Consider the following 17,715-nt stretch of genomic DNA (forward strand, 5'->3'; position numbering starts at 1 on the left):
TTCACTTGTCCATATATTATTATTATCCCAAGACCCCATGGAGTCAAAGACTCATCTAGGAGGTCCTTTTATCATACAGATAGCTCATCATGCCACACCTTAAACACACTCAAATTCTCTGCAGACACCACACTCTAAAGCAAGGCTTTAGAGTGTGGTGTCTGCAGGAAAAGTGTAGAGAGCAAAGATCATAAGTATGTTGCCACAAACTGAGAAAAAGGATCAAAACTGAGTTATTATTATTTATTATTATTATTATGGGTATCTCCATGGAGTCAACAGACTCATCGTGGGAGACCCAAACTATCAAAACAATATCTATCATATCTGTTCTTGAATTCATTTACAGACAAAGAACTCACAACTGAGTCAGGCAATGCATTCCACTCATTCACCACCCTCCAGGCGAAAAACCTCATTTTCACACCCTTGTTAACCACACTTTTCCTTAATTTCTAGGGATGACCTCTTGTTTTTCCAATCATTCACAACTCTGCATGCAAAAAAGCTTCTTCTCACTCCCCTGCTCCTTATACAGCTTCCGAGGATGACCTCTGGTTCTCCCCTGATCTCCCACTGTTTTCTGTAGAACCTCTCCAACATTGATCCTATAACAACCCCTTACTAACTTGTTGGTCTCTATCATATCTCCCCCTCTTCCTCCTATCCACTAGACTCTGCAAGTTGCATCTTCTCAACCTTTCCTCATAATCGACATTCCACAGGCAGGTCAGAAACTACCTTAGTCAGTTGCCTCTGGACCCTTTCCAGCATCTCTTTTTGAAAAGCAGGTAACCAAATCTGTGCACAGTAGTCCATTTAGTCCATGTGTGGCCTAATCATAGCCTTATAAAATGGAACAAGAATCTCCCTACTTCTACAAGTCAGTGTCCTCTACATTATTCCCAGAAGTCTTTGTGTTGTCCTCACAATTTTGGCAATGCATCCCCTAAATTTCAGATCCTTATCCACTATCACTCCAATTTCTTCCACCTCCAACAATATATCCTCATTAAGCATAAATTCTACATCCCATCTTTGTTTCCCAAATTTTAAACATTTTGCAACATCAAACTCGCATCCCCATTTGCTCAATTTCTGTCATTCTATTATTATTGATATTATTCAGGCCACCATGGAGTCAAAAGACTCATCGTGGGAGGTCCTTCCTAAGTAACACAAAGTCTATCAAGACTCATCGAGAGGAGATTCCCCCCCCCCCAAGAAACACAGTCTATCATACCACTCCTTGAACTCATTAACCATTCTCGCTCTCACCACTCCATCAGTCAATGCATTCCATGGTTCAACCACTCTCCATTTAAAGAAACCACTCCTCACCCTCTTGCTCACAGTTTCCTTTTGTAACTTCCAGGGATGGCCTCTTGTCATTACTCCTTCCCGCTGTTCAACCAAGCAAAAGAACTCCCCAGTGTCAACCCTGTAACCACCTCTCAACAGTTTAAAAGTCTCAATCATATCACCTCTCCTTCTATCCACCAAACTCTACAGTCCACATTCCCTCAGCCGATCCTCATAACTATCATTGTACAGTCCTGAAACATCTTTATCTGTCTTTGAACCCTTTCCACAGCTAATTTGTCCCTTTCAAATCCTGGGGACCAAATCTGAGAACAATACTCCAAGAGTGGTCTGGAGGGCCTTCCTAACTGTATTACCTTCACCATCTTTGCAATATGTCCCCTAAATTTCAGTTTCTATCAATCATCAACCCCAGATCTTTTGTCTCCCTCTACCACCTCATGTATAACTCCTCCCATAGAGTATGCAGTGTCCCATCGATGTTTCCCAAACCTCAAGACCTTACATTTTGCTGCATTAAACCGACAACCCCATTCATTTGCCCATCTATCTAGCTTATTCAAATTCTCTTGCAGGACTGCTGCATCTGCACTATTACTAATAATCCTTCCCAGCTTTGCATCATCTGCAAACAAATGAATATCCCCTTGCAATCCACTGACAATATCATTGATATAAAGGTTAAACAATATAGGTCCCAGTACTGAGCCCTGTGGGACCCCACTTGTAACCCTCTGCTTCCTTGAAACTGCCCCACCATACACAACTCTCTGATACCTATCAGACAGCCAATCCTGAATCCAGTTGACCAATCTGACATCCAGACCCATGTGCTGCAACTTAAATATCAGCTTATCATGTGGCACCCTTTTAAATGCCTTCGCTAAGTCTAAGAAAATGGCAGTATATGCCTTTCCCTCATCTAATGCCCTTGTAACTTTATCATAAAAGGCTAGCATATTGCTAAAACAAGAGCACCCCTTCACAACTCCATGTTGACTCTCACAGATAACATTACCCTCATCCGCCCAATGCTGTATACGGTCCTTCACTACTTTCTCCAAGATCTTACAACTACTGATGACACACAAACTGGTCTATAATTAGACACTTCCAGTCTGCTACCGCCCTTATGCAAATCTTGCCTTTCCTCCATTCCATGGGCACCTTTCCAGCACCCAGACTTTCATTGAAAAGCCAGGTCAAAGGCACTGTTAGTTCCCTAGCACATTCTCTCAAAACTCGTGGTGAAATACCATCCAGTCCCACAGCTTTACTGAAATCCACAGTACTCAGTATTTGAAACAAACTCTCCTCCTGTACCTCTAAATCTTGAACCTGCCCTATCCCTCTAGCATTAAAACTGACTCCTCCAGGATGAAATACTCCAATAAAGTGGTCATTGAACAATTCTACTATGTCCTCTGCATCAGTCACTCTATTCCCATTTTTTCCCACAATATCATTCTTCCACAGTCATTTCTCCTCCTCCTGGCCACATATCTAAAAAATTCCCTAGGATTTTCTTTTGGATCTTAGGGCTAATCTCCTCTCATATTCCAGTTTCGTCTTCCTTACCATACTAGTCACTCTTCTGGCCTGTGTCTTATACCCTTCATGCATCTTCTCTTCACCTGTCTCCTTATATCTCTTCCACAGCCTCTTTTTCGCATGCAATTTCTGTTTAATATTGTCATCCACTTTACTCCAAATTGTGTCCTCTTGTTCACTCATTGTATACAACTTACCATTGCTGCTAACAAATATTCTTTCATAATTTCCCACGCACTAATGATATCCTGGCCTTCCAATTCCTCCCTCCATGAAACTTTCCCAAGTTGACGTCTGAAACTGTTATAATCACCTGCCTTATAATTCCACATAGGTTCCCGTCTCTTTGATGCTCCTGCATGTCTATTCATTTTCCAAGTCAAAACCATATGGTCACTCTCTCCAACTGGTGGGAGAGATGTCATCTCAGTTATTATCAACTCTTCTGATGCTATAACCAAATCTAAAACTCTTGAACCTCTTGTTCCCTCTATAACATGTTGCCTAAAACATTTGTCCCTCAAGAATTCTAGAAATTCCATTCCCTTACTGCTACATGCATCTTCCTCTCTCCAATTTATACTACTGTAGTTAAAATCTCCCATAACAATCATTCTTCTTGCACTTGCCAAACTTAGCTGTCTAAACATTTCCTGGTCCCCATCCTCTGTATTCCTGGGTCTGTAGCAACATCCCACTAAATATCCTATCTTGCCCACCTCTACCTCACACCATATGTTTTCAAAATCATTAGTGTCACTGTCTTCCAAAAGTCTCCAATGTTAGAAGACATAGGTCGTCACTTATCATAAGCAGTACTCCACCACCACACTTTCCCTTCCTATCCTGAAGAAAAATGCTGTGCCCAGCGACTTCTATTCCTGTTATTATATCCTCTTCTGTCAACTACGTCTCAGTGATCCCAATAATTTTTGGCCAGGCTGATGCTATCTGTGCCACCAGTTCCTCCCCCTTATTCCGGATACTCCTGGAATTAGTATGTAGCATATAAATCCCGTTGTTTCTATACCCAGTATTATGAAATGCAAATGAATTGCATTCCATGGCATAAGTCTTCCTTTTTTCACATACCAGTGCAGATTAGCACAGCCCTTTGTCTGTTGATCTAATATGTTCTTGTCTAAAAAAATCTCATTAATAACTTAAACTTTTGAAATACAAACTGATCTGTAACTGAAAACCTTTATCCTGGTTTTGCTATTGTGCAGTAACAGTATTTTCAAGAACTATATTATGCATTAACACAGATATCCTTAGCAAAATGCCTAAAACATGCAGCAGTATATCATCTAGTCCCAGAGTCTTATTAAATCAAGTCTATTCAGCACTTTATCACCTCCAGTTCATTATCTCTTATCTTCCACAGCCTTGCACAAAATCATGCTTGCCAAGGTATTCTTTAAATAATATGGAAGACACTTGACCAACATCATCCTCCCATAACCATTTTTCCTCCTGCTTGAGAGAAGCACACACACACTTCTTTGGATTTCACTTGACCTGATTGATTCATTTTCTTTCATAATTTGCTGTTTTTCATCCTTACTATGGTTATAACTCTCTTAGATCTGCACCTTTATACTTTTCATGCATCTGCTCACAACCTGATATCTTATAATTTTTTAGTAACAACTTATTTTCCACAGTGCTTTGCTAATTTCATTATTCATCTATTTCATTTCCATTGACCTGTATACTGTTTTCATCTTTGGTATCACAATGTTGCCTCAGTATTCATGCACTAATAAAACCCAATCTATCCAACCCACTAGCTATTTCACCTCAGTCTTGTTTATCTTCATAATCTTGATATACAGTTATATATTGCCTGTTTTAAAAATAATTTAACAAGTCCCTGTTGCACTATCATCCTTTTTCCCTGACAGTTAATTATCCCATGATATTAAACTGACTGCAAAATTCCATAATTACCCATCCTATAGTTCAATATATATAATATGCATATTACTGAAAACTTTGGTCTGGCCATCACAAATCAGAACTTCTTGATTACTCTCACCACTTGACACCTCATTGGCATTCATGTTATCTGTGGCTAACTACCAAATCTTTTAAAAGTAGGTGAGTAACTATTGTTGTTTTTATCTTTTATGGGTCACATCATTTTTTGCTATGTCATGCAGTTCATTTGATATTTTTTTTGTTGTGTCATATGGTTCTTTTGATTTTATAAATTGCTTGTTAATCCAGTAATGCAAATAGTACTTAGAGTTGAATGTCTTTATTTATTTGAATATTTAAAAAAAAAAAAAAATGTATATATTGGGGGGGGGGGCTCTGTCCCCCTGGTGCCTATGGTGCCCAACCCCCGAGTTCTGGGCTGGTAAGCTGGTTCTCCATTGTTTTGAAATGTCCAACAAATTGTCTCATGAAGGCAAACACATTGTTGGATGTGAAACGTTTCTAATTTCGGCTTATCAGCTTAACCTGGCTCAAAACAATGAAGAGACAAAAAACATGACAAAAATATTTCAAATTTCAGCTTAACAGCTTAATCGACTTAACCCGGCTCAAAACAATGAAGAGACAAAAAACGTGACATAAAAACGTTTTTTCAAATTTCAGATTATCTTTTTTTATATATATATATATATATATAATGTTATTTGATTTAGTAGAGATTTATATAAAATCAGATGACTTCATTGGTTGAAGTGAATTGGAATTTCATAACCAGAAAAGAAAAAAAAAAATCCCTGTAGAGGCTGCTTAATGATTGTTTACATGAATACAAAAGTTGGATGATCTTTGTTGAGAATACAGCTACCTTTAACAATATACAATAAAAGCAAAGCTTTTTTTTTAAGTGTGGATTATCTATTATACAGGGTGTTCGGGATAAATTTGACATATTTATAATTAATTATATTTTTCCGTAAGTTACATGTATTAACACACACTTCTCTTCATTTAAAAGTTTGGACCCTTCTTCATTCATATACAAGATGTCAGAAAGGATGGATAGCTGGAACCCACCTGAATCATGGAAGAGAATAACTTGTATCATGATGATTCGTGCCCGCCATCAAAATAAGGATATTACGACTGCTGCCCAATGCTCCCTGAATACAGTAAAAACAATCAGGCATGAACTAGAGACTTGCAATGGTGACTACGAGGATGTAGCAAGAAGAAAGATCCCTAGCAGACGATCTGATTGCGTTCGTACAGCAGAATTCCTCGCAAATCTGCAGGAACAGGTGTTGAAGAACCCTGGCATTGGAATTCGGGCTTTGTTCGTGGAGTTGCTAACTGTAGTCAAGCCCTGGATAACAAGGGTAGCCAATGGTAGGCCGTATGTATGGCAGCAGGATTCTGCCCCTTGCCACACCTCTGGGAAAAGTCAAAAATGGTTGTCTGAAAATTTCTACGACTTCACCAGTCCAAATGTTTGGCCTCCAAACTCCCCAGACCTTAACCCCATGGATTATTTTGTATGGGGCGCAGTTGAAAAAGACACCAATCGCACTTCCAGTAATACAAAAGCCCAGTTAATGGATAAAATTAAAACAGTTTTTGCGGCCCTTCCCAGGGAGACTGTAGCATCAGCTTGTTCGAGGTTCCGAAGCAGAATTGAAGCTGTGATCGATGCTAATGGTGGTTATTTTGAGTAAATCTTGTTGATAGTATTGTAATTAACTCTGCCTGTAATGTTTTTTTGTCAATTCATTAAATTTAATAGATACAAAGAAGATTTTCTTTTTCCTTACGAAACTGTCAAATTTATCCCGAACACCCTGTATATTACACTAGTTGAGCTCTCTCGCTTTGCCAAGGTGAACTTATACTGCCAGCAGTTCACTTCAGGGTATTTACTCAAGTATTTGGTGCTGGTGCTTTCATCATTATAACACTATAACATTATTAACACTATAACACTATAACATTTCATCATTATAACATTATAACACTTCTTTTTAAACAACATTAGAAGTTTCAGAAAAAAAATATTAAATTCTCATGACTGCTAACTGGAGAACATGCTACATATAACTGCCTGTGTCTGAAACATTCACCTCTTAAATCTAAACCTGCATATCTAAGGATTTGTCCTTGGGCTTTATTAATCATCATTGCAAAGCAAACCATTATTGAAATTGTAACCATTTGAATGCAAATGGATAATCTGAAAGAATAAGGGGTATCCGAGAAATGAAGACAATTTCTCTGATACTAGGACATGTAAATATCACAACTTCTATCATATTCGGTTTCAATGATTTTACTTGAAGCCTAGTTCCATTGCAAAGATTTGGGGGGGGGGGGGTAGATGTTGGAGTAACATAATAGAAATACCTATTTTCAATTTAATTTCATACCGGGCAATCTAGTTGGATTAAGCTAATTTAAAAATTCGAAAAATGAACTGCATCATCTACATACACAGGTCCATTAACCCTATTAAAAACCAACTCGTTCATTATTGACATGCTGTCATTTCGAGGTGCGAAGCTAGCTCTCTTCCTGAACCAAGAAGGTGACTTTTCTGTTATGTTCTCAATAGATGGGTAGACACTGCACAACAGTTCATCTGGAGTTCAGACAATTTTCCTAATATTTAGGTGTGTTAATATAATTTTTCCATCTCTTTGCTGTACTTCATCATTGCCAATTTTTAACAATTTTGAGGAGAAGGGGGTGTGCATTAAAGTCTCCATGTAGGTGAACACACATATTTGTTTTGAGAGGAAATTTGACATAGTGATGATTTCTTAAGGTAGGCATTCATTTTGTCTGCCCTGGTTCTGTGGGATATGACAGGGGCAGTGGTTGTTGAAAATCTCTGGCACATAAAACACACATTCTTTGATTGTCTGATCTGATATCCCTCAGTGTTCCGGCAACTGCTTAAACAGATGTTTTATGGGACATTGTACATTCATCCCAAACAATCAGAGAAATCCTTTATAATAATCCTTTATAGTAATTTTGACAAATTACTTTGTTTTGATATATTGCACATAGGTATATCATTAGTCACATTTGTAAGTAGTATTTTGAAAGAATGAGCAGTTCGACTATCTTGCAATAGAGTAGTTTCTATACCTGTGGATGCCACAACCAGAGTGATTTTACCTTGGCTTCTCAACTTACTAATAAATTTAGTAAAAATGCTTTCCCAGTACCACCTGGAGCATCCAAGAAAAACAGTTTCTCTGATTGATTTTCACAACTTGTTAAAACATTGTGAAAAACTTCAGCTTGATCTGAAGTTGATGATTGTTCATGCCAACTTAATAAATCTTGAAGTTCATTGAAATTTTATAAGGTTTTCCAGATTAAATCTATATCTAGAGGCAAAGGATTATTCAGTACTGGAGGACCAAAATCTTTAATGCTTTTGTCACTTATTTACTTAACAGTTGATTCCAGTCTCAGTAATGCCTCATTATATATTACTTCATTAAACTGAGCCTGAGAATGAGTGAACGTGTAATAACGAAAGAACTTAATATCACAATATCTAACAATAGAATTTGGGTTCTGTTTTAGGACCATTGCTGTTTAACCTGTATGTTGATGATATTGGGGAAGATTTTGATGGAGATATTCGGTTGTGTGCAGATGATACAAACTATGAGGAGTAGAGTAGATCTGGTAGCCTTACAAGAAGATTTGAATGGATTGAGTGAAATAGGCACAGGAATGGAGATGCAGTTCGAAGTTCAAAATGTAAGGTTTTAAATTTTGGAAAACAAAAATGGGATGTACAATTTATGCTTGGTGGAGATATATTGTTGGAGGTGGAGGAAATAAGAAAACTTCGGATGATGGTGTATAAGGATCTAAAATTTAGAGGATACATTGCCAAAATTGTGAGGACAACACAATGAATTCTGGGGATGATGTGAAGGACACTGACTTGTAGAAGTAAAGAGATTCTTGTTCCATTGTACAAGGCTCTGATTAAGCCACACATGGACTACTGTGCACAGATTTGGCCACTTGGTTTTCAAAAGGACAAAGAGATGTTGGAAAGGTTCAGAGGCAGCTGAGTAAGGTAGTTTCTGTTCTCTGGAATGGTGAATATGGGGAAAGGTTGAGAAGGTGCAATTTACAGAGTGGAAAGGAGGAAGAAAGGTGATATGACAGAGATGTACAAGTTGGTAAGGGATTGTTATAGGATTGATGTTGAAGAGTTTTTTTCATAAAATGGTGGGAGATCAGGGGAAAACAAACATCATCCCTGGAAGCTGTATAAGAAGGGTGTGAAAAGGGAGTGAGAAGCAGGTTTTTTGCATGGAGAGTTGTGAATGATTGGAATGCCTTGACTGAGAGTGGTGTCTACAGAGAATTTGAATATAATTAAGATTATGTGTATGTGTGTCAATGGGACTTCCTAGATGAGTCTTTGACTCCATTAGATCTTAGGGTAACAATAATAATATATGTTGTATCAACCTCAATATATTTTATGCTATACCACTCTATCACACTCGTATGTGATTTGAAATTCATTGCTGTTATTCTACCTTTTTGAACTGTCAGTTACACTGAAGATAATCTGTAAGTTTCAAATTGAAATATATAAATTGAATATGTAGACCAAGAAAATAAATTTTATTGGTCTACACATATTCATATAGTGTTTTTCAATGCTATGAGTGCCTCTAAAGTTAATACAAATAAAATAACTTATATTTAAAGTAAGAATTCCAAAATGTGTGCATATAAGCAGAGAATACCATCATTTATTAACTTAGGGTATTCATTTATACCCTCAAAGTATTCAGTAGTTGTATGAATTCCATTTCCTTCCTGCTATGTGATCTTTCTTCCTTCTGACCTATATCTCCATTGTTGAAGCCTCCCATAAAAATCAGTCAACCTGCATTCATTGTACTAATATGCTGATGCATGTCATCCAGATTATCCCTAGAATGCCTTGGCCTATAGCAACAACCAACTGTATATTTTATCTTATTGTCCTTGATCTTACACCAAACTGCTTCAAATGAACAGCCATCCTCCTACCTGTCTCTTGTATGTTTTGACTGTAATTAATTGCTACCATCAGCTTCACCCCCCCCCATCCGATCTTACCTGTCCTCCCTGAAAATACTAAACCCTTCGCATTCTATCCCTGTAACTGCATCATCTGCTGTAAGCCAAGTCTCATTAATGGATATAACTTTTTGCGTGTTGCACCAAATTATGCTAAAAACATCTCCCTCTTGTTCCTGATACTACTGGCATTAGTATACAGAAACTGCAGCATCTCTTTGGGCCCCCCCCCCAAAAAAATCACCCTGAATTGACTAGATTCTACCCTTGTTGGTCATTCTCGCACTCATTTTCCTCATGGGTGCCTGTACACACATACAACTGCATCCACCCTAATTGCTTTACGTTTTCTTGAATAGGTAGTTCAGCATGCTTGATGAACGAAGTTCCTCTCTAGACACCTAACACCAAGACCATTTAGGTGCAGTCCATCAGAATTATACAAATCCTTCTTGCCAGCAAACTCAGACCATAAGTCCACAAATCCTATGTCATTCCTTCTGCACAATATATTTCTATACAAACTATACTGACTTTTAGTGAATACAAAAATGTATTCACTAAACTTGGTTTGTGAACTGTTATCAAGTAAATAACTAATACACACACACGCGCGTGCGCGCGCTCTGCTTGGAAAGAAGTCAACAGACACCATAGCATGAGGAACAAACAGCCATAATACCCACCTTAATAAGATCTGGTGACTGCAGCAATCCTATGGGGCATACTTTTCTCAAGCATACAATAGCAATCCATGGGAATTTTGGACCATTCTTCCTGTAGGCATATAATGAGGTTTTGAACTATTGTGGAGTGGATATCTCTTGACCTCAACCAATGTTCCAATTCATCTCACAGACTTCACCAGGATTGAAATCAGGGCTCTATAGAGGGCAATCAAGTGTGAAGATGTTCATATCCACAAATCATGCAGTTACAGAAGCACCCTTATTGCTGAACGAGACAATAATCAGTTCCATAGGAAGCATTGTATTGTCTATTATGTTCAGATACTTCAATGTTCGTGGCATCACAAATAGTTCCGAGGCCAAACCAGAAAAAACAGGACCTTACTATCACACCACCTCCAAATTTCATGGCTCGGATTATGCGCTCTGGTAAGAGGCAATCACCAGATATCTGTTACACCCTTCCATATTGCGGTCCTGCCATGGAGACCCATGTCGTGCGCCTCAGTTCTGAATGTTTTTGTGCAGATTCTTGTTCCAGTTGATACCTGGAACTCTGGGCATTACATTCAACATTGTCACATTTGATGAGTGTGGTAGGTCATCGACTGCAGGTAGCACTTGCAGTTAACTCCTTGCACTTCTATCTCAGTATGATATCACTGATTTTGAACTGAGATGGTATAATTTGTCAACAATTTGGTGAACAGATAGGCCTATGATATGGCATGCTATCACAATGTCTCTTTCAAACTCTGTCAGTTTTCTTCTTGCATCCATTTCACCTGGGCATAGTTGCACTGATTTGGGAGCATCATATTCCTCCAATTTATATGCTACAAAAACGTAACTCATTACATGGCGTGATGCACCTTGCCCATGGGGATGTCTGTTGATTTCTTTTCAAGCAATGTATATGTGTGTTTGTATGTGAAAAAATTAATTTTTTTTTTTTGTTTATATTTCAGGCATGGGTGGCTTTGGTTATCTCAGAGAGTGGGTATGGTGGGCAGGACTGCTAACAAGTAAGTCTGTGTGTTTATGTATATGTATATATATATCAGTGGTGTTGTGTGTTGTCATGTGGCTTATGCAATCTGCACTACAAAATTCATGTCAATTTGACCATTTGATTGCATTTTTATCAAGGTATGAAATTTTTAAGAGTACATACGGCATCAGCACTCATCTTGATTGGTCCAATGCAATTAATTGTAGGATAACTTTGAATACTTTAATTTATCAATTAATTGTAACCAAATCTGTGTAGAGTGGGGGGTAATGTGTTTGTTTTAAGATATATTAGAAAACAATAATGAAAGAGAATGCTATATTTGGTTATGTTTGAATTACCCAAAGGCATAAATGTAATAGTGAATTTGGAAGAGGAGGACGAGGCTTACCTCCTTCATCTACAATCATATAGTCCGCAAAAGCTCTAGCAGAAAATGGGATATTCCATAGTTGTCAACCCTGTTATGTATTGTAAATATGGGCAAAAAGTTATAAATTATTTATAGAAAATTATATATTAAAAACTTGTCTATATCAGTGTCCTAAATACACCAGTTAACACTTTACGTATGCAAAACAGATGAAACTCAGGAAAAAAAACAGCAACTCATGATAATCGATGGCATTCAGTTGGATTCATTGACATAATAACCAATCACAGCCACCAATTTCTGGATGCTATTGTCTCAGGATACACACACACACACACACACACACATTGCCTTGCCTTTTGGGTGGTTTAAAATCACTGGAACACTAAGAATTTGACCCACTGTATCATTTGTATGACTATTCAAAGGGCTCAGAGATGACCGTATTTGTGACCGCTCACCTGGGCTATTAATGCAAATATGATGCAATGTTTATGCGTCAAAAAAGTGTCCTCTTTATGACGCATTAGTATATTGTGTTTAATATTAGGAATCACACAAAGCCAGGAAACAATTCTTTAATAGGAATTGTTTCCTGTGGGTTAGTGTACCCACTCTGCAACCAGCAGGTCATACAGGATATGAATTTCATTGCTCAGTATGAGACCATTGCCCTGTTGGAGGCCTCAAGTGCCTTCAAAAAGTTGTATATTTGGTCTCTAGAGTAGGACCAAATTTCTGGACTATCTAAAAATAAATAAAAAATTACAAAAAATAATAGCAAAAAAACTTCATAAAAATTGAAAAAAAAAATCCTTATCCCACCGACTGTATAAATGTACTATAGGTTTACTAATAACCTTTCTTGGATGGGAACCACATGAAAAAAATAGTCTTTATTTTGTGGCTCCTACTTGATGGTGCTACTTAACCCATTTAACATTCACTTGATTTATCCTCTTGACAATAGGTATGTAGTCTGATACTGCTACCCTCAAAACACCCCTTGGCTAATTCTTGTGTACAGTACTTACATCTTTCCTTTCAGTTTTTTTATGCCATAATGCTCCGAGCTTAAAATCTAGAAATCATGGGAATATAACAAAGATCTGTATTTAAGTTTTGTAGACCCACAAAAGGCATATGACAATGTGCCAAGAGAAAAGCTATTCAAAACACTACAGTTATATGGTATCAATGAGGAATTATATCAAGCAATCTTCTTCTTCTTCTACCTTTTGGTTCTGTCCACTGCTGCTGGACAAAGGTCTCCCCCATGATTTTCCAGGCCACTTGGTTTTCTGCCTCTCCCATCCATCTCACTCCTGCAATTTGTTCCAGTTCATCTCTCCACCTTCTCGGTCTTCCTCTTTGTCTTGCTCCATCCATTGGTCTCCACTCTGTTGTTTTTCTAGTCCATGTCTCATCACTGCATCTGGCAATATGGCCAGCCCATCTTGACTTAGCCTGTTTAATGTATCTTACAATATCCATTACACCTGTTTGAGATCTTATCCAGGTATTTGTCTTCCTATCTCTTAATGTTATTTTTAGCATACTTCTTTCCATGCGATGTTGTGTTGTGTTGTTCTCAGCTTTTTGTTTAGGACTTTTGTTAAAGTCCATGTTTCTCCTCCGTATGTTAAGACAGGAAGTATGCACTGGTCGAAAGCTTTCCTTTTTAGATTCATGGGGATTTAGATTCACTTCTGAATATGTTTCTCATTTTCCCATAAGCCATCCATCCAAAGTGAATTCTTCGTTCAATCTCTTTTCTTTGACAATCCTCAAAGGATAACAATTGGCCAAATATACATATGAAGTAACTTGTTCTATTTCATGGTTTTCAACTTTGACAGTCCTATGGTTTATGTATTTATTCATCATTATTTTTGTTTTTTCTCTATTTATTTTTAATCCAATTACTTTGGAGGCTTCATTAAGCTGATTTAGCCTTTCTTCCAGATCTTCAAGATTATCTGCTATTAGGACAATATCATCTGCAAATTTCAGATGATGCAGCCTTTCTCCATTTATGTTTATTCCTTTTGTTTCCCAATCAAGGCTTCTAAAGACTTCCTCTAGTGCAGCTGTAAATCATTTGGAAGATATGGTGTCACCTTACCGGATGCCTTTTTGTATTGGGAACTTTTCCCTGTTTTTAACAGGGCCAGCTCATGCATAGGCACTGCAGAACTGTAGCACCCCCCCCCCAATTTTTCTCGATATATAAATATATTTGTTAGTTTATTTATATTTGCTTGTAATATTTAATTTTATCATCAACAATCCTATACAATTCTCTTATTTTGTATAAAAAATAATAAAAATCCATCTTGTAGCACTTAGGAGGGCAAAGGATGCTAGCAGCACAGTGTCATATTGCTACGTGCGCAAGCATATGCATGTCATAGTGAGATGTGAGCTATTAGCGTAATGTGCCACTGTCCATCACGCAGTTACACTGTTGTTTATATGCAGTTTGCACCAGTAGTAGAGTGTTCGTGGTGCTTATCGTGTTTACTCCGTCTCTTTAAATATTTCGACATTACAATTAAAGGAATGGATTTTATTTTTAAGTAATTTTTAATTATACTAAACTGTTTAAAAGAAATAAAGAGCCAATAGGCTTCATTTCGGTGATGTAAACATTATTTAAATCAAGGGGGATATTAAATCCCACATTGTTTTAAAACCGAATAAGAAACTCAAAGATCAGAATCAAAGAGTTTCATGCCAAATATAGTATAGTAAACTATAAAACTATCGGCGACTACTAGCTTGAGCTAATGCACTTAGTACAAACACGGGCAACTCGTAGCCAAGGTGGCAAAGTTCTGATCGCTATTCTTGGTATTTTCCATAATGTAAAACACATTTCCTAGGAGATGTATGATGTTATACATTATGATGGGAGGTCACTACCCAGACGTTTCGATCTTTATTGAGATCTCATCAATGAGTAGCTAGACCAAATTAATACTAATTGCATAGCGAAAAGAACTTATATACTCTGTTATACGAGTTGTCAAAACGGTGCACCCATAAATTATTTAAAATAAATAACGAGCCAATAGGCTTCATTTCGGCAATGTAAATGTTATTTAAATTAAGGTGATATTAAATCCCACATTGTTTTTAAACCGAATAAGAACAATGTGGGATTTAATATCCCCTTAATTTAAATAATGTTTACATTGCCAAAATGAAGCCTATTGGCTCTTTATTTATTTTAAATAATTTATGGGTGCACCTTTTTGACAACTCGTATAACAGAGTATATAAGTTCTTTTCGCTATGCAATTAGTATTAATTTGGTCTAGCTACTCACTGATGAGATCTCAATAAAGATCGAAACCGGTCTGGGTAGTGAACTCCCACCATAATGTATAACATCATACATCTCCTAGGAAATGTGTTTTACATTATGGAAAATACCTAGAATAGCAATCAGAACTTTGCCACCTTTGCTACGAGTTGCCAGTGTTTGGACTACGTGCATTAGCTCATGCTAGTAGTCGCCGATACTTTTATAGTTTAATATACTATATTCGCCATGAAACTCTTTGATTCCGATCTTTGAGTTTCTTATTCGGTTTTAAAACAATGTGGGATTTAATATCCCCTTAATTTAATAATACTAAACTGTATAAAGTAATTTTGAATTATACCAAACTGTATAATTTTATCGATATTAAACATATTTTTTCATGTTTAATTTTTTTTTTAAATTTTTACCATAATTTTGATATTTTATCCAAACACGTATACACTGTACTTACAGTATTTATGTATATTTCGAAAGTTGCAGCACCCCCCGCGATTTCAAGCCACGAGCCACCACTGTGTTTTTATATAATTTAATTATAGATGTTGCATTATTGTAATGATGGTTTAGTGTTTCAATATATGGTTTCTCAGTTCCCTGGGTTTCAAGTGTTTTTAGTGTTGCAGATGTTTTAACTGAATCAAATGCTATAATAAATTTAGTTTAATCCCTTATCCAAGTGTGAGCAAACAAAGTTTGCTCCTGAAAGTATTTTCAGGACTAGGGTAAGGTAATACAACACCGGGAAACTCGTTGCAAAGGTGCAGCAGGCTAACATCACTCCTATCTCAGTATCTCCCAAAATGCAAAACACATCTCCTTGGGGATATGTATAATGTTATGCATTAAGGGGAGGGCCACTACCCAGACTAGTTTCGACCTTTATTGAAGTCTCTTCAGTGGAAACCAGGCCCAGACATGGAGATACCAGGCAGAAGCAATAGCAAGATCATTTCTACCTATAGGAGTTGCCAAATGGTGTGCCATCTTTTTATTAAATTACTCTGGATTTAGAGAAAGATGTTGAAAGTTTATTTTTCACTTAGTTAGACTATAATAAATTTAGTTTAATCCTTTATCCAAGTGTGAAAGTACCTGAAAGTATCTTCAGGACTGGGGTAAGACCTCAATAAAGGTCGAAACCAGTCTGGGTAGTGGCCCTCCCCTTAATGCATAACATTATACTTATCCGTAAGGAGATGTGTTTTGCATTTTGGGAGATACTGAGATAGGAGTAATGTTAGCTTGCTCCACCTTTGCAATGAGTTGCCCGGTGTTGTACTACCTTACCCCAGTCCTGAAGATACTTTCAGGTGCAAACTTTGTTTGCTCACACTTGGATAAAGGATTAAACTAAATTTATTGAATCAAATGCTTTTTCGTTGTCTATGTAGGCCAGACATAAGGATTTATTGTATTCAATTGATTTTTCAGTGAGCTGTCTTAATGTGTGAATTTGGTCCAAAGTATTATAATTCTTTCTAAATCCAGTTGTTCATAGGATTGCATTCCCTCTAGTTTAGATTTTATTCTATTATTTATCAATTTTGTGAAGACTTTATATATGGTGGGGAGTAGGCTTTATAAGTCTGTAGTTTTTAATTTCTTCCTTATTGCCCTTTCTAAAAATTAATATTAGAAGTGAATTGTTCCAATTTTTTTGGAATTTTTCTCTGTTTTAGGCATTTATTAAAGAGTTTAGTCAGCTGTTTGATGACAGGGCTTCCTCCCAGTTTTAAGAAGTCTACCATAATTCCATCTCATCTTCTCCTGGGGGCCTTGCCATTCTTCATTTCCCGAAGTGCCATTTCCACTTCACCTTGTAAGATCTCGTGTTCTTCCTCACTCAAGTTACATAGATGATTCTTGGATGTCTCGGTCTTTGTCTTCATAGAGTTCAGTATAAAATTCCTGAATTCTTTTGATTATTGCATCTCTATTTTTTATAAGTTCACCATTTTTTCCTCTTACACCAGCTATTTCCTTTGTTATAACTGATAATATTCATTTTAGGACCTTCATATTACTATTGTTTTTTATTGTTTCTTTAATTTTCCTATGTTATACGATCTAATTTCATATTTCATCCTTTTACATATAGTTTTACAAATTTCTGCATATTCTATTTTATTGGTGTCATTCAAATCTCTTTTCATACCTATTCTTTTCTTTATCAGATCAAAGGTTTCCTGCCATAGTTTTTCCTCTCTTTGGTGCCTTTTACACTTCCTATTTCTAGTGCACAATTCAAGACAGATTTTGTTAAGATTTCATTAGCATCATCGATGGCAGTAGCTGTGTTTAACTTTTTTAGTTTATTTTTGAGTGATTCTCTGTAAACTGCTTTTATTGTGGTAGAGGTTTTGTAGATTCACTAAATTGGACTTTTTTC

General features: G+C 36.9%; 1 protein-coding gene across 5 annotated transcripts in view; it reads left to right on the forward strand.

Annotated features, from left to right (window-relative positions):
- Nucleotides 1-17,715, forward strand: part of spict (magnesium transporter spict) — a 326,495-nt gene that overhangs the window by 208,032 nt on the left and 100,748 nt on the right. For all 5 annotated transcript variants that reach the window (XM_090395988.1, XM_090395986.1, XM_090395989.1 and 2 more), the window contains one exon: nt 11,579-11,635. In XM_090395988.1, coding sequence (XP_090252114.1) covers nt 11,579-11,635 — 57 coding nt within the window. The remainder of the gene's footprint in view (nt 1-11,578; nt 11,636-17,715) is intronic.

The sequence above is a fragment of the Typopeltis vanoorti genome, chromosome 7 (genome assembly GCF_054136105.1).
Source record: "Typopeltis vanoorti isolate ZY-2024b chromosome 7, IOZ_Tvanoo_1.0, whole genome shotgun sequence".
NCBI classification, from domain to species: Eukaryota; Metazoa; Arthropoda; class Arachnida; order Uropygi; family Thelyphonidae; genus Typopeltis; species Typopeltis vanoorti.